General features: G+C 35.2%; 2 protein-coding genes across 2 annotated transcripts; one reads left to right on the top strand and one right to left on the bottom strand.

Moving 5' to 3' along the window:
- Positions 1-225: 225 nt before the first annotated feature.
- Positions 226-3,631, top strand: LOC114243441 (UBX domain-containing protein 1). The gene is made up of 6 exons (XM_028174945.2): positions 226-392; positions 466-859; positions 1,543-1,727; positions 1,980-2,159; positions 2,657-2,775; positions 3,469-3,631. The coding sequence occupies exons 1-6, from the start codon at positions 343-345 to the stop codon at positions 3,516-3,518; spliced, it is 978 nt and encodes a 325-aa protein (XP_028030746.2). The 5' UTR covers positions 226-342; the 3' UTR covers positions 3,519-3,631.
- RNaseX25 (Ribonuclease X25) lies at positions 3,621-7,264 on the bottom strand. The gene is made up of 3 exons (XM_028174946.2): positions 7,124-7,264; positions 5,993-6,273; positions 3,621-5,690 (listed from the first exon to the last, which is right to left on the bottom strand). The coding sequence occupies exons 1-3, from the start codon at positions 7,162-7,164 to the stop codon at positions 5,224-5,226; spliced, it is 789 nt and encodes a 262-aa protein (XP_028030747.2). The 5' UTR covers positions 7,165-7,264; the 3' UTR covers positions 3,621-5,223.
- Positions 7,265-19,100: the final 11,836 nt, after the last annotated feature.

Here is a 19,100-nt window from a genome sequence, read left to right as displayed (position 1 = left end):
AGAATAAGAATAAACAAAAAATCATGTCTTTTATCCTCTACTTCTAATTTTTTACTTGCACAAAACCATTATATTATTATAAGCCTGTGATGACACTTGGATAAAGTTGGATATTGTAATTTAGCATAGACCTATTAATTTAGTGACAACACAGAGTTAGTATTTTGTAGGTAGGTACTTATTAACTTCAGGAGTGACAACGACACCCATGACAAGTGACAAGGTTCACTTGTCAGTTGCTGTCTGTCACAGAACCGTTGACGGGTGGACTGAGTAATGATTAGAATTGGAAATAAAAGGTTGCTAATTTCACGATAAACATACTATTTGCAAACTTAAATAATGGCAGAAATACAGACATTGATCGAGATGGGTTTTCCCAAAGAACGAGCGTATGTATTTACACTTATAAATTATTGGAGGTTATACCAAATTAAAACAATTCACAATGATTTGTGTTTTTAGAGAAAAAGCTTTAGCCGTGACCAATTATAAGGGTGTAGAGCCTGCCATGGAGTGGCTTTTGGCTCATGCTGAGGACCTCGCAGTATCCTCGGAACCCTCTAATTCACAAGCTGGCGAGTCTTCAGCACCTGTCCCTGATTCAACTCCGGCTCCTTCGACTGAGACTCCTACAGCAGAAGAAAGTGATGCTAAGTCTTTAAAATGCGACGAATGTGGGAAGCTGTTCAAAAATCAAGATGAGATTGAGTACCACGCCGCAAAAACGAATCACAGTAGTTTCTCAGAGTCTACTGAAGAAAAAAAACCATTAACTGAAGAGGAAAAGAAGGCGCAACTGGCGCTCCTAGAAGAGAGAATGAAACAAAAGCGTAAGGAAAGAGAAGAGAGAGAAAAGGTATCACTAAAATTTCATAATAGATTTGTTAGATTAAATACTGAATATTTCCTACTCACTAAGCTTAAAACATAATTCTAACAATAAATAAAAACTTAACTTAGTTCTACACATTACTGATTATATCGACAGGAGAAAGCATAAATGTTGTAACTTGCATTTTGTGCTAAATCACTTTTTACCATATTTATTATAAATCCATGCCAATTTTCAACTTTATATCTCTATAAAAATAATATGAGATGTATTTTTGGAATAATTTTATGGCTCTGGTGTAAAGTTGAGTTTTCTAAGTTAAAACAATTTCATGATTATAGAATATTGTCAGAGTTGTTTGTGTATATGTAACAATATTAGATTGAAAATTTATTGGCACATTGGGGAAGATTTTTAGTTTAGTATCATTAACAGACTAAATATAAAATGAATATGATATTGTCCAATAACTGCATTGGGACCACCTTGCCTATTTATAATGCAAAACTATTATTTTATTTTAGTGTAACAAGGAACTATTCTTACCGTACAATTGAGAGACTGGTGTAGTTGATGTGGTGTTTAAGTAGTGGCTTATTTCACATATAATTTATATGTTATGTGACTGACAGTGAAATAATTATCGACAGCTGGAGCATGAACCATCAACCAAAAAAAAAAAAAGAAGATAATATGTTCATTTTCAGGCTGAAGCTCTTGATCGTGAACGTGATCGAATCAAGTCTGGTAAAGAATTACAAGATGCCAAGCAACGACTTCAAGAGCAAGAGATGCAAAAACTGGTTGAACAACGAAGGATGGAGAAAATTGAAGACCAGAAGGCTAGAGAACGTGTCCGTGCTCAAATAGAAGCGGACAAACAGGCTAGAAAGTAGGTTTCTCTGTGACAAACAAGCAAACCAAATCCACCTTTTAACGATAATGATAATTTTGTGCATAACCTTTATTGGCCAGGTGGTTTTTTTTTTTGCCAAAGCTTCTGACAATTATCTACCATTTATTATATTGCAATATACATGTCATTGATTAATGAATTTTTCAAATACAAATTTCAATGAATCAGTTAAACACAAACTATGCTTTGATTGCATTGTTAATTTAGTAAAAAAACCTCAATTCTCAGATTAGCAGCATTAGGAAAAACGGCACCACCCTCAGTCCCAGCACCCACCCCTGCCACCATACCAACAACAGCTCCAAACCCCAAAGTGTCATATGAGCAAGCAAGAATACAACTGCGATTACCGGACGGAAGGGCTCTTTCACAGACATTTGGAGCTAAAGAACAGTTGTCTGCAGTACGGTAAATATAAAAACATTTGCTAAAAGTCTATAGTAATGGCAAAAAAAACCAACTTAATGTATTTCCAATGATGTAATGTTAATTTAAATGTAACATGTATATACCTATATATAGTATACACTTAGAAACAATGTTTCGGTAACAAATAAATGTAAACTATAACATGACTTGTGGCTGTCTGTGACCCCAAGTGTAGTGTAGTCAGAACATCATGATCTCTTAAATTATGTCACAAACTTGTATGTGCAATTTCTTTTTTAACATTTATAAAACCATTTCCTTTTTTTGCTATCAATGTGTAGATCAAGCTAATTGCTCATCTATTAAATAGAAAATAATTGTATGCAATAACAGATTTCCCAATGTTCAAATAGGAATTCACAACACCATATTGTGATTATCTATTATCCATATGTTTGACTTTGGTTTTGTTTATAAAAACTCATACATTTGTATTAAGTAATACTTATATTAATACATTGTTTACTTTTTTACAGACTGTATTTACAAATGCATGCACATGAATATGCACAATCAGATAACTACAAATTAATGACCACATTTCCAAAAAAAGTATTTACCAGTGAAGATTATGATAAACCTCTGGATTTTTTGGGTAAAATATAATTAGTTATATATTTTTTATTATGATGATTACCGATTGGCATAATATTACTTATCCCCTATTTTGTAAGTACTGCCATGTAATAATAATAATAACTGGGAACAAATCATGTATCAAGCCCCAAATTAGAATTCCCTGGGCTATAGGTACCAGAGACAAACATTATAACCTACATATACTTATAAACGTAAATAGATAATAAACACCTAGACAATGAGCAAACAAACTGGTTCATCGTGACACTATCGCGCAAAAAAATCTAATAAAACGTTTTAAAAATATGTTTTTTTAAAAAATCAGTATTGACTTTTTTCCGTCCCATCATCAAAGATGTCATGAGTACTATCGTCTGTCTTCGATTTTGAAAGCGGTCTCCTAACACCCAGTATATAAGTTTATTTATAGCAGTCTTTCCCAAAGTGGGCGATAACGCCCCCGTGTGAGCGCTGCAGGGCTAAGGGGGGCAGTAAGAGACCCAAAACAAATGGGGGCGTTGTGTAGGCGATTTGTTATTTCATCTAGAAGGACTCTTAGACACCGACTGAGCTCACCCTATAGTGGTTTTTAAGTAGTTGAAAAAATGGGGGCGCTATATAATAATTTATTCTCAAAGTGGGCAGTAGACAAAATGAGTTTGGGAGCCCCTGATTTATAGTATAAGTAATTTATTCATGTCAATTTCAGGTCTTGTACCATCTGCAGTGATTATAGTCTCGAAAAGCCAAGGACAGTAGTTAGAACAATAACTCAGTTTATCTTCAGAATAGGCCTGAGTGTCACAAAACAGGACATGGGTTATACAAATTAATATCCATTTGGGAAATAAAGATTTGTGGTGCATATTAAATTTTTATTTCAAAAATATACATATTACAGATACTTATCGTAAAATGATTTGCATGTAAACATTGAATGAATATGTGCAATAATTATAAAATATATTTAAATAATCAAATCGTAATAATAATGTAATAAAATATGAAAATGTTGGCTATAATATTAATGTAATAATATATCCTGTTTTGATTGATCTTGTTATCCTATATTAACAATTAATAATTTTGGCTAGGATTCAATGATTATGCTGCGCTTTTTTATGTCAACCTTTTCATATCAAATCCATTCAGTTTCAGTATATTTAAAACGAAAATAAAATAAAACGAAACGACAACACCTCCTGCGTTCCACATTTGATTTTCATACTGAAGCTAGTATTTCTTTAAGTTATGGGTATCACTATCATATACATACAAGACAAATGTACAATGTACACCAATTGAACACAAAGTACTTAAAGATATTGACATCAATCTGGTCACACCTAGGCCCATTGTACAAATCAGGGCTACTAAACAACAAACTGATATAGAGAAGTTCGTAAATCGGTAGGTTACAAATAATATCATGAGTTATGATTGTTTGTTAACTACATTCAAACATTAGTACAAATTTATACAAAGGATAAATAGATAATTCAGGCCAAATTATGACTCCCATAATAATGGGAAACACAGATCAATGAAATATATACAGTAATTTGATTAAAATTGTTAGAAAAAATCTTGATTTGGAATTAATATCAAAGAAGTAAAAGAGCTTTATAGGAAATTATCAGGTATTGTTGTTAGGAATAGGTACTTACAGATTTCATTAAATATTAAAATAAAATATGAAAGTCATAAAGTATGAACTTAAAACATATTGATTAATTAATTGTTTATATTTCATGTTGATGATTTTTTTTAATTATTTAATAATTCCGCTAATAAAAAATAATTGTCTAAGCACTTCTCCAATAATGATTAACTTTAATCCTTTAAAATGTTGTAAACTTTAATTAAGTAGGTACTGTTCTATGCCTTTAACGTTTTTAAGTACTTACTTAAGTGCCATCATTTTATTTCAAAAAAATATTAACTAGAATCATTGTGGCCTAACAGAAAAGACACGGTGTAGTCGTTTCAAGCGAAGCGACTATGCTTGTGTTCGAATCATGTGTCAGATAATATAATCATTTTAATTCCCACACAACTTTGAAGAGTGTACTTAGCATATCTACTGCTTCCGCTATGAAGCAATATGACTAATAAAAAACAAAATCGTATTTACTGGTGGTATGGCGTCATTGGAAGTTAGGGTAAATACTACCATCATGCTTTTTCTGACGCGAAGCTGACATTCTTGCCACTTTATACATGATGTAGATAAATTACGAAAATTGGTTTGAATGGTGTTTTTACCCAAGTTGTTGAGTTAATTGAAAAATGAAATACTGCAGCACACCAAGAGACACGCAAATAGAAGTTTTAATTAATTGCCTTGTTTGATGTAAAAATTTATAATTTTTATGGGATGTATGGGGGGCTCAGAGGCTTGACCTGTTTCACTAGGATAAGTGTAGATTGGCTTGAAGGCTTCTTTGTAGCGAATAAATAGTATTTACACTGTGAACCAACGTAACCATGACAATAATCTATGAAGCTGTATCAAATATCTTTTGGGTGGTTTCTCATTTACCGGATATATAATCCCTTCAGTTGACTTACAATTCGTAATAATATCCGTATTAGTCATATGTGTATCTTCACAGTCAATCAATTCAAGTGACTTTGAGAAGCATATGCGTATTTCAAACAAAAATTGTTTACCGTCAACTTTGTGACATTCAACCATTGGTTTAAATCCAAGTTTAGTTTTCACAGCATTATGAAAATCAATAGCTTTGTACTCTTTCATGTCTGAAGGGGTGATACCTGCATTGTTCAAAATATTTTTCATGGTATACTTTTTCAGCCATTCTAACCCTTTCGTGAAGTATTTCAGCTCGCAGTTAAGGGGCTCGATTGACGCGGCGCAAGTACCGTGTTTTGTCCATTCGTGGGCCCATAAACTGTATAATGATTGTTCTGTAATAAGCATCAAAAGTTTTTATGTGTAACTCAGAATTACATCAATTAATAGCATAATTTACATAATGTGGAGATGGCAGTATTGCTGTCAAGGCTAAGCAAAACATATAAAATATCACTAAAAAAAATTATAAATTCTAAATAACATTCAAAACTGAGACAAAATCTATTAATGTCAACTGTGGCCATCTATCTTACATTTTCATTTAAAAACATGTTCATGTATGCATGCATATATATATATGCACATATGTATATATGAACCTCATATAATAATATGATGATACATTTACACTGACCTTTCTCAATATTGCCCCAAGATTCTTCCAAGTCTGTTTCAATGGGTTTAACTTGATCAGGGTCAAATAACCAAGTCTTATTACAGAAAAATGGTCCCATGGAGTGATTTTTATTTGGCCATATACCATGAATAGTCCATGAATTCTGCTCATGTGGCATAATACAAGAGTGCGTAGGTTTCTCCATCCATATTCTGCATATAGTCGCTGGCCAGTGTTGCGTGAATATTAGAAAATCCCACTCATTATTTTTTGTGTCGCTTAGTTCTGCGTATGTAAAACTGCAAAGTTAAATTTAAACCCTTTCAATCAAGTTTGATTAATTTTTTGCCTTAACAGTGATGACGTTGTCTGTCTTATAGTATAGTGGTCACCTATACTCATGGACATCGGGGATAGCTGGGCTGCTGCTTAGGTGTTTTTTAAACCTCATTTGAAGAAGGATTAACAGAAGGAACTCATGAAAGACAGTGCAGAGGAGTTTGTGATCAAGTTGTAATTGGTAGCAACTGGTGATTACTAGTAGCCATTACAATTGATGACGGTTTATTTTTACAATTGTATATATAAAATATAAATAAAAAAAGCTTTTGCAATCATAGACATATTTTTTTATATCTCAATTGCAGGCAAATTTTATATATGATCATTCAGTTAAAATTTTAATTGGGTGACTAATTAAGGAGAGTATCTCAACTATATAACCACTGAATATAAGGACACCCATATCTTTTTCTTTTTGCTATTCTTGTTGATGATGATGATGATTAACTTATAGGATGTTTCTTTGTAGATTTGACTAGTGCTTGTCCTGTTACACTGTATTGCTCTATGGGTCTGGGTTTGTTTGCCAGTTAGTCAGTCTTTGTGTTGTTACTGAGTATGTCTTGTTTTTATTTCAAATTTACTGTACCGATAAATAGGTGTAACTAATTTAAATGAAAAAACTGCAAACAAACATAATTATTATTAATGACACATATCAAGCCTGCCAATATTTCTGATTTATATGACATTATTTTTATGAAAATCTACAACATTCAGTCAAATGTCAACCTATCAGAAATAAATAAATTTAAAATGTATAAAATAAGTCTACTTAGGTTATAAATTCTATTTTTTTATACATACCACGACAGCAAAAATATAGCATAACTCAAATTTCTCCACATTTTTACAAATGATCAATATTTTATATTTCTGCTTTGAATTTTAGTTACATATACCATAGCTTACAAAAAAATCTTAAATGAAATTTATACGAGAATTGTTTAAATCGTTTTAAAATACATTAAGTACATACATATGTACCACATTTTTTCAACTAGATTACTAGAATAAAAAAGTGAAAAATATCTAATAATGACATTAATGTCAATTGTCAAAAATGTCAAATGTCAAGTTTTTTGGTTGATATACCTATAGATTAGGCAACGAAAACTAAGCCCATACAGTCGCTTATTTTGTAAATACATACCAGTAATGTTTAATTTAACAAGGAACAAAACTGAATCTAATGAAAAAGTACGTAATTCGTAAACCATATCAATAGTTTCTAGAAATTGTATGAATCGCTAATTATTGTTCCTTCAGGTTTAAATGTGTAATAACGATTCTTTATAACTGTTCAGCAACTGTGAATGTATACAAATGTGGGAAAACGAAACAAAGCGGCTACTCGTGGCCTAAAGGATAAGACGTCCGATGCATTCGTATCTTGCGATGCACCGGTGTTCAAATGCTGCGGGCGGGTACCAATTTTTCTAATGAAATGCTTACTTGACAAATGTTCACGATCGACATTCACGGTGAGGGATAACATTGTGCAGTAAAAGTCAAACCTTCAAAAATTATAATTTGCTTATTTACTGGTGGTAGGACGCCTTCGGACGGCGTCAGCACAGATAAGTACCACCACTCTGTCTATTTCTGTCACGCATCCTTAGTGCGTTTCGGTTTAAGGGCGGGCCATTTTACTGAAAAGACTGGGTAAGCACATTTACGTTGTAGATATCTGTAGACTGCCGTAACCAGCGAATACACATCATATGGGCCATGAGCTCGTTCACTAATCTTAGCAATAAAAAAAAAAGACGCTTCTCGAGTTCTTCTAAATGGTCCACTGGAATCTCAGCAAATAACTACCATTTTACTGAAACTTTAAAACATCCGATTTCATCTTGTTTCATTTAATTACATCCCAATTGATTAAAGTATCGAATTAATCAATTTCATCTCGTTTCGATTCATATCGTTTTTCGTATAATAGATCATGTACATATATTATGTGTATTTTAATAACTGAAGATTTTTATATACATAACACTCGCACCGCTTTTTAGCATGTTAGTTAACTAAATGCTAGTAAAGGGATTAACCGTCTTATTGGTTGAACGTGTTTAATAACAATAGATGTATTAAGAGCTCTGAACTAATGAATGTTTATAACAATGAAAGAAAATCATAAAACGGATGAAGAATTAAAGGAAATACCAAAAGATTAAACAGAAAACTTCCTCCTAATGGCACTTTTTATTTTTTTTATTTCCTATCTATGCTGATAGCCTTGAGAGACTATTTCAGCTTCTCGGTACGTAATTACCCCAATGGCACGCTGCAATGGATATACTACTGGAGACGTTAGCCAAGGATTAACATCAGGCGGGTGGCCGTATGCAAAACACATTTCAAAACCCTATGCAATACGATAAGAACCCCACATAATAACATGTAGGATAAAGACAAGAAGAACGAGAAGAACATGTATTTGTGAACTCGAGAGCAATATCTGTTTCTGTCCTGAAGCTGTCATCTATTTCGGTTTTAAGAATGAAAAGAGCTAGAGGAGTTTTTATTGTTATGCCAAAGACTCAGGCAATATTTTAACGTCAATTAATCGGTATGAGCTCGTTTGCTCATTGAGGAAAATCCTAGATCAATGGAAACAATAACGACGATGGTCATGGAAATGGATGGACGAAGAAAGAAAAGATTGCGCCTGATGCGATGAAACGCTTTTCATTCCGAAATGATAAGCACTCAAAATATTCACAGAAGCAATGAATATTTTATATCATTTTTTACATGTCTTGTTTTTATGGGAACACTAAATTCAATTGACATTTCTTAAGTAACTAGTATTATTGTAGATACATTCATAGTTGTAGTGCTTGTTACTTTTGAAACTCTTAATACCTAACTTTTTGAAGTGAAACTTCTTTAGAATCGTTGTGATGTGATTTCAAACTCGATGAAACGAAAAAAGGAAACGTGAAGTTAAAATATCAATTCACAGAGGGCGCTACCTCATACTATAAAAGATGATTTACAATTATTTCTATTTAGTTTGTTATCAACAGAGTCGCTGCACGTAAATTCAACAATTCCTGAATCGCGATGACGAGATGTTACACAGTTGGCGTAGATATACCGTGATCATGCAGGCGGTTCCCTCAGGGTGAGACTGCTCCATCCATTGCACTGCGGAGTGGATGGCGGCTGACCCTTGCGATTATTCTTATTTATACAAGTTTCACTTCTACCGTGTGTGACTTGCACACAAACACATTTTTTTTTCTTCTACATAATGACTAGGCGCAAAAGCAACAAAGGTACGTTGACCCGTCGCATCAAAAAAAATGTAGATACCGTTTTATTTCAGTGTAACATAATTCCGCATTTTTCTCCCGTCACCCGCTCTAGTGCACCGATGAAAAACAGTCGCGTGCATCACGATATAATGGTCAAGTTGCAATCCAATACAACGGATGCGTTAAGGAACTATGAAACAATGATCGCAATTAGCGCGAAGCATCCATGTTTGCATTTAAATCGCAGTAATCAATATGCTGCCGGTTCATAAATCAATAAAATACGTAAAAATTTTTAAAATAATTTTCGTTAATTTTTGTATCATATTTTGTATTGTAGTTACTCTGCAAATGCGCTTATTAAATATGCTTTTCTTATTTAGTTGGATGTGAAGGAAGTGCAACACTAGTCTTTTATTTATTTACTAGCTGACCCGACAGATTTCGTAGTGCCTCAATCGATAAATAACAGACCTAAGCTTTTGTATAAAATAAACTTAAAAACAAACAAAAGGAATCCGTCCGACGGGGGACACATCAAAAGAAAAACCAAACTTGTTATTTTTATTTAATTCCGAGCATTTTCATATTTATCTACCTTTTAAACCTTCTCTGGGCTTCCACAAGTAATTTAAGACCAAAATGAGCCAAACCGGTCCAGCCGTTCTCGACTTTTAGCGAGACTAACAAACAGCAATTCATTTTTATATACATAAATACTAGCGACCCGCCCTCGCTTCGCTTCGGAAACTGTAATTTATTATTGATTTCTCCACTATTTAATGGATGTTATTATACCTAAAAACCTTCCTCTTCAATCACTCTATCTATTAAAAAAACCGCATCAAAATCCGTTGCGTAGTTTTAAAGATTTAAGCATACATAGGGACAGACAGATATAGGGACAGAGAAAGCGACTTTGTTTTATGCTAGTGATATAGATTTAACAACAAAATGTCTCACACCGTTATCATTGAATGAAAAGAAATTGTTCAAACTCTCTATTTTAATTTCTGTCAAGAATAAATTATATGTCAAATATTTATGTGAAAGTCAAAATAAAAAGAACATAAATTATAAGATCTGGGAAAGGCTCGGGTTCTGCTATGGCTGGCAAGACTGCATTAAATTGATTCAAATACTAGGCTCACTGCCTAAGCAAAAAATACATTATCTGTTCATACAACCATAAAGTCGTAACGTTTTTAAAGTACGTACCGTATTTTTTTAGCTAAATATTAACTATTCTCGAGGTGAACTAGTGGTTACTTCTTTGATATATAAAATTAAGCTTTTTCAAACCTTTCTAATTAAGATATAAATAGATCTGAGGAATTGTTTGAGATGATTCCATTATCTCGTTTTTACTATCGCACCGCCCGCCACCGGAGTAGAGTTCATCCATACTACTTGGAGCCACTGCGGTCATCCACAGTGCGTTTCCAAAGATCTTTTTTGCCACGTACCATCCGGATCCGGCTTTGGTATGAGCTCGCCTTCACGGTGTTTCCCAAGCGCTATGACTTGTCCTTCTTCAAACGAGGCTTGTGGAGAGTACTCAACAGTAAGCCGCGGCTTGGCTCTGCCCCTGGCATTGCTGAAGTCTATGGGCGACGGTAACCACTCACTATAAGGTGGGCCGTAGTTTATGGACGTAACAAAGTGAATTTCAATGCTATTTATAAGTCAGTAATTATTTAAAACCATTGTAATGGTAATGGTAGGGTAAAGTAATTTTCCATTTTGAAAGTTGCAAATTATTTCTGTTACCAAACGTAAAACATTTTTTTTCATGTCAAGAACAAAATATCGTTTTACGAATCATGTTTTACGAACCGGGAGGCGTATAAATCACAAATAACCACAGTTAATTGACACAACAACGATCATATTACACATTAGTTTATTTATAGCCTACTTCAAGAAGAGGTTCTTTATTCATACACTTTGTTCCTATCTTTCTATTTCTCCGTTTAATGTTGTCTTTTGTTTTGATCGATCTATTTTGACTCCCTTTTCATTTTTGCACAGCGTAGAGTGCAATAAAGATTAATATTAGTAAACGTTTACTTTCAATCGAAACTTTAATATTATTATTTTTTACTTTAATATATTTTTTACTTAACTTCACTTAACTTTTGAATATATCAGAAATCTAAGAATAAGTAGATCGGTAGGTACCTACATACCTACCACCTGTGTTATATAATTGTGTCGATCAAGTGATACGACTGCTTGAAGAAACCAAACACTAATAATTATATGTATATACTTACGCGCATTCTCTTTTTTTTTCCTACCTATGCTTGTGTATTAATCATAACACGAACCGTGTGCTTAGTGCGAGTATTTTAACGTTCTCGTTAGCGTAAAAGTTAACTCAAATTTGTATGCAGTTGGAATGTTTGCCTACGTTTGCCGCTAGGGATGTTGTTCTAACTGCATTTTTTCCTGCCTATGCTGATAGCCTTGAGAGGCTATTTCAGCCTCTCCTTGACGGGTAGGTGAGCTCACGGGGCTGTAACCGGGTATGTTGCTAACACTGGTCCTAGCAAGAGCAGTGCTTCGCGGAATCTATCACCGGATCGGGAACGCGAACTCAGTGGGCTAACGCATTCTCTTCTGGGAGATTTGGTATTTATACCAAGTCGACTTCAACTCGCTGAGCCAATACATTAATATCTTTCTTAAAAAATGCCCGAAATAATATCTTTGTCAACGTTTAATTTACATAGTGTTGTATTAATTTATACAAACAGATAATCGAAAGGCACCTTGCAACAAAGTCGCACGGACAACGACACCGAACCGCCGGCGCCGCGCCCCTTCGCAAGGAGAATATCACGGGGACAAACCAGCATAAACTCTCTTCGCGTTATGAATACAACAAAATATACCTTATCGAAAACATGTCATAATCGGAAGATTATTTTTGGTACAACGTTCCCGTGTTATGCTTGCTATACATACTTTAGTTTGCCTTAAAATATTTATTGACGTTAATAATAATTTGAGTTATCAGCTTTTATCACAAATAGTAAAATTAGTCATGTAGAAAAATATGCGAATTTAATTGCGATAGAAGCTCCAAATATAAAGTCCGTTTTTTTTTTTGTGTTTTGTGTTTTTATTATGGTCGGCTCTCCACGATGCCTATTTGGACACTGTTACTAGGATCGAGTTATGTATCCGGTGAGTTAGTTTTTTAATCGACTTCAAAAAAGGAGGAGCCTCTCAATTCGACTGTATGTTTTTTACTTCATAGCTTTTGACTGGCCGAATCAATTTTGATGATTCTTTTTTTATTAAAAAGCTGACGCTTCCCGTGTGGTCCCATTTCAATTTAGTCCATTTCTGATAGTGGTATTCACGAGAAAACCATATGTCTTAAATTTGCATTAAGTACGTGCGCGACAAATAGATGAATAACTCAATAACTCAATATCACGCCAACGGATTTCGATGATTATTGTTTTTAGTGTATATCAGTTTGTTTTGGAATACCTTTTTTCCTATTTGAGGTCGGTTTTTGTTAAAACATGTCTATTTACAATGTGTTATTGTCGGACACGTCACAGCGTGAACTTGACCGTGTGCCCTGTCCTAAGTTCACGATGTGCGCAGATGGAGGCGACGACCCAACTTTGTACAACCGTTCTGAGGTCAAACGCTTGAATAATTTGTGGCTGATCAATATTAGACTTAGAGTAAATTCCTGCAAAAATAATATAGAATCTATATATAAATAGGCAAAGGTCATTTTCCTCCTATCCTTGTCAACTAATTTTTTATCCCACCGATTAATGTTGTCATTTAATTATTTTAATATTTATTTGAGCTTTGTTTCATTTAAGGAATTCCCCTTTCACTAAACTAGTTCGCGAACGAATACGCTTGGTCGTATGTATGTAAGGTTATATAATTCAGTAGTAGTTCTGCTTTGCAACAGAAAAGGTAAAAGTATTAGACCTAATCATTAATAAATTCTGTTATTTGAAGAATAAGATGTAGTGAAAATGATATGGTTGAAATGAGGTGATTTTGATTTGTAGTGAAGATTGTAATCAACAAAATCAACTGTAAAAAATGGCAATTATTTACAAAGACTTTGGTTGACTTTTTGGAAGAATTCGAGAAGTTACGTCCAGTGACTGTTTTATTTTACCACATTGGCGTATTTTCACCTGTTCTAAACAGTTAATAAACCACCGTTATTACGCGGTTAACCCCAAAGAGACACTAAATTAACAAATAAAACAATTCACACAGGTTCGCGCTCGTGCTCCCGCCAAAAAGTCCAATTAGATTTCAAAATTAATTATTTTTTATCTGTGTTTGAAATTCAATTTTAAAATTTAACGGACAGGACGAAACGAAATTAATTTACAAAGAGGTTAAATGATTTTATTATCTATTAAAGAGGCCAATGCACTGAATCTTATTATTATTAGAAATTTATGTGATTTCAAAATAAATAAAAAACTGATTGTGAGCACACGCGTGCATTTCCGGGTGATGAGCGGCTGTAAAAACGCGCGCGCGCCTACAGCGGCGTGACGCGTTTTTCTGCTCATTTCTGATTAATTAATGAAGTTTAACTGCGTATAGCACGCGATCCTATACTTTATTTAATAATCTTCACACTTTGTTTATTCCGTTTATTTATTGTTACCAGTGTATAAATTGTCATCATATAAACGAACCGGTGGATTGGTGGATTAGGTAGGTACCTAATGATAATTTTTTTTGGCATGTTGGTAATTCTTACTGATGAACGTTATAGCGGGAAACGCGGGAGCGAAGCTGTATTGATTGTTTCATTTTGTTAATTTAGTATTTCTTCAGGTTTGAATGTGTAATTATTAACTGCATATGGGAAAATGAAACAAGCCCACTGAGTTCTTACAAAAAATCCGCTGGAACAGACAATCAGAATCCAGTAAAGTAGCAGTAAACCATCTACTAACACTTTATTTCATCCCATTTCATCTCGTTTCATTTACTTTTATCCTTAATGCCTTTATAAAAAAAAACCGCTTTTTAAGGTTTGAGTCATAGACATAATAATTTCATCATATCTGCTGGCAATCTAGTTCCACATTCAGACTGTTAATCCTAGATAATTTTTCTTCTTCAATTTCCTAAGAATTCAAGATAAAATTTCACTTCGAACATTTATGGCCGCTCTTTGACTATTCTATAATTCCAATCGCACTTTAGAATAAGATACCTTTAAGATCTCATCGTTTTTTTTTTTAAATTGTGCTATGAATACTGAACCATTTATTCCGATTCGGAGGCAAGGTGGCGGGGGTACATAGTAACCGCTCAAAGCGCGTCACCTTGATCCAACCCGCCTCAAACGATGAATCCTGTTTGATCCCAGGTTCGGGTGCCGGTTTTTGAGCAAGACTGAGGCTTTAGTCGGTTCAACTCAGATTTGCCCCGCCTACCGCCCCCAACGCGTAGGTCCAGCGATCTCCACATGACAAAAAAAATATAATTTATTTTTATTAGTTTTTTTTAAATATATTGTCTGTTCAAAATTTATTCAAGTCGTATTAACAATACTTAAGTACACGATGCCTTAAAATTTAATTAAAATTTAAAAACGACAACTTGTTGCCAACTAAAAAAAAACGTTCTCGACACTTTTAAACCAATCAACATTCTTTAATTTCAAATCTTATTACATTATTTTGACATAAAAATAACGTGACACTTAACAGACCAATGAGCGCTCTTGTTTCTAATACGGAATGCGTTCTCGACGGAGCGCGGGCGCACACCCTATGACGTCATCTGGAATTCGAATCGGAAATGAGTCACGACTGCTCACAGGGCTTACTCACTGGCACAACATGTCCTCCGAGCGCGCGTTTAAGCTTTACATTCAAAACATTTTAACATTAAATCGTCAGTTTATTTATTTAATTTGAACAAATTGCCTTACCCTCTTAATCTTACGAAATCATTTACAAATATACGGGCACTAAAATTATTATATAAGTTGGTGAAAATGACGTTAAAAAATACCTAATACACACGTGCAAACATACGTACATACATAGTAAGATAATAAAAGCGTGTTAGAAAGGTATCGATTGTGACGAAAATTATGGTTCCTAAAGAGCGTGGATCTCCATGATGACCTGGAACGGTATCAGTCAGTAAGTATCTACAGTCGGCATAATTGCGCCACTTTGCAGCACGACATGAGAACCCTCTTGTTTTGGCCGCTGGAAATTACATACCCGATCCTGTAGACCGAATGGTAAACAGTCGACGTCGCCCAAAACACGTCATTACGGATCCTCCCGATCCATTCACGGTGCTTTTAGGTACCACAAGCACCGGTCACCGTCCTCATCGAACCCGCCGCTACCGACGAAGGCCTCGACGAGCGAATTAACCCATAGACACAGCCCACCATAACATAACACTAGGAGCAGGCTTAGGGACCACGGTAACCGTACTCGTCGAACTCGACAAAGAGGTCGACGTGCAACCTAACCCATGCATCAGCTCGCTGAGTTTCTCGCTGGATCTTCTCAGTGGGTCGCGTTTCCGATCCGGTGGTAGATTTTGCGAAGCAGTGCTCTTGCTTGGGTCAGTGTTAGCACACACCGGTTTGAGCCCCGTGAGCTCATCTACATGTTAGGGCGAAGCTGAAATAGCCTCTAAAGGCTATCAGCATAGGTTTAAAAAAAAAGACGAAAAATAACGAATAATTAAGTTTTTTTTTAGTAAACTTGTGTACGAACTTACGATACGGCTTGTGTTGTGTGGCTTCCGAAGTCCATATGCCACCTCATCACCACTCGCATATTGCGATTAGAGGTCGGAAATTTCATTGTATTGTATTTATATGCAATTGTCCAACCCTTAAACCCTAAGAATGAGGGCTTCACGGTATAAATAGATCGGAAACCTCCTACTATTACTATATCCACATTTCAAGCGGTGTTTAGTATGGGAGTCATCGGAAGTTAAAGTTAAGCTTCTAAAATGTTGAAAGTCTTAAACAGAGCGAAGCGGTGCTTCGAGCCTGGAGAAGGACTGATGCTTAGGCTCATCGGTGAACAGCCTGGTATCCCTGACGTCCACGAAAGACGACCAATTACCACCGGGTTGAACTATGTGGTTGTCTACATAAAAAGGCAAGTTTAAGAAATAACAAATTGCGTATCAAGTCCCGAATGCACGATCCAAGGAGTCGACTTTGAAGTAGTCGTGGCCTAAAGGATAAGACGTACGGTGCATTCGTATCTAGCGATGCACCGGTGTTCGAATCTCGCAGGCGGGTACCAATTTCTCTAATGAAATACGTACTTGTAAATGTTCACGATTGACTTCCACGGTGAAGGAATAACAACGTGTAATAAAAATCAAACCCGCAAAATTAATTGCGTATATAAATTTGCGTAATTACTGGTCCGCAAGAAGTAGGACTTCTTGCGGACCAGTAATTACGGGTAGGCACCACTATCCTGCCTATTTCTGCCGTGAAGCAGTAATGTGTTTCGGTTTGAAGGGTGGGGCAGCCGTTGTAACTATACTGAGACCTTAGAACTCATATCTCAAAGGTGGTTGGCGGCATTTACGTTGTAGATGTCTATAGCTCCAGTAACTACTTAACACCAGGTGGGCTGTGAGCTCGTCCACCCATCTAAGCAAAAAGGAAAAAGAGCAGTCGTGATGATGCAGGGCTATGAACTTCGAAGGCGCTCGGGCAGCTGCTAGCTAACCTCGCCCCTCCTGGCTGAGCCTTTGCTCGCCCACCTGTCCTGGTGCAACTGGAAAGGCTTCAGGGCCACCAGTAATCCTTCAATCATAAAAAAAAAATGAACTATGAAGCGATAGATTTTAAAATTATATTGTTGAGTACGTATTGTATATGAGTCGGATGTTACAATACAATGAACAATGGAATCCTGCGTTCATTACCATATTGACTGGTGATGCGGCGTGTGGTGAGCTTCGTGTAGGACCACTTCGGGTAGGAATCGAAATACGTTGATTTCAATGTCTACAGGATGCCAACGATATAGTTTTGACGTAAAGTTTAATATAAGGATACACAGATCAGAAATATCGAAAACTCTATATATGGTAGGTATGTTTTTTATCGAATTTCTACGGGCTTAATTTTTATTACACACATTCTTTTATCATGGAAGAAAACATATGTTAAATTAGGAGTAATTTAATTATAAAAATTGATACGTGTCCCCGGGATTTGAACACAGGCTCAATCGCATCGCTTGTAATGATTACATCGGGCGTCTTATCCTTTAAGCCACAACGACAATACGACCCATAATAAATATGAAAATATTCCTCTAAATGATATTAACGATTACATCGGGCGTCTTATCCTGTAAGCCGAGACCACTTTACCAAACAATATGAAAATATTCCTGTAGATGTTATTATCAATGTTCGGAAGGGTGCCTATGTTTAATTATTATGAAGATCGTAGATTAAAAAAAATGGAGCCCGTGCAACTTGGCGCACATGAAAATGAAACTTCTTTTGAGATAGTATCGAGATTTTCTTCAGTTTTCATTCCTAAATCAAATTTCCCTTGTAATAGAGAATGCTATGTATAAGAAAAACGACCTAGCTAGCTTTGTTCTTCCCCTCTTTTGACGGTCGAGCGGTTCGCGAGACGCTCTTTCTATTGTCTCACTCTCACTCTTACTAAATTATATCTTTTCTCTCTAGTCGTAACGAATCTGTCGCGATTTAAATTTTATTCTCAACGCGCCTAAAGAAGTTTCACTTTAAAAAAAATACATCGACGTATGTACGAGCTCGCGGTGTATCTGAAATTAATTAGTTACCAGAGTCCATGGGCATCACAACGTTAGTACTGCCATAGATCTTGCGACGCGATACGTTATGTTACTCTATTCCACTCTTCGAATTACACCGTTAATGTATTAAAAGTATGGCTGTTTAATGATCCGAAGAAAGCTATGCGCACTCAGCCATGTTTTTTTTTTAAATCAGCCACAGATAACTTATGTTCAATGTTTAGCGGTTCTTTTTATTGTACTCTAGAAACCTTTGAAAAAACCGCTTATATTTCAATATTAATTACGAGTCGAGACAATTCAGGTCAATAGCTTTCAAGACACGTGAATATATTGGGCCGAACTTGTTGCTTCTCTGATGAGAGGCAAGCTTCTCACTGTTTTCTAGTTGATGATAACAAAATTTATTAGTTATTCGGCCGTGTTATTTATTCGTATTGTTTCAACGTAATGGTGGAACGCCATCAGGTGAAGGCTCAAATATTACGGCAACTATTTTCATCGGTTATCGCGAATCGTAAACGTATAACGTAACTGAAACATAAACGTAGTTTAAACTACGGTTTACGGTTTAATCTCGCTTATTTTCTCGCTTCAAGCTTCTTTTCTATCTTCTCGCTTCTATTCTAGCTTCTCACTTCTTTTGTTGCTTCTCACTTTTTTTGTGTCATTCTGATCTTCCCGACGCGTCGAACACTT

Source organism: Bombyx mandarina, chromosome 12 (genome assembly GCF_030267445.1).
Source record: "Bombyx mandarina strain Sakado chromosome 12, ASM3026744v2".
NCBI classification, from domain to species: Eukaryota; Metazoa; Arthropoda; class Insecta; order Lepidoptera; family Bombycidae; genus Bombyx; species Bombyx mandarina.
Note: the sequence above shows the minus strand (reverse complement) of the source record. Positions and strands in the feature narration are given on the sequence as shown.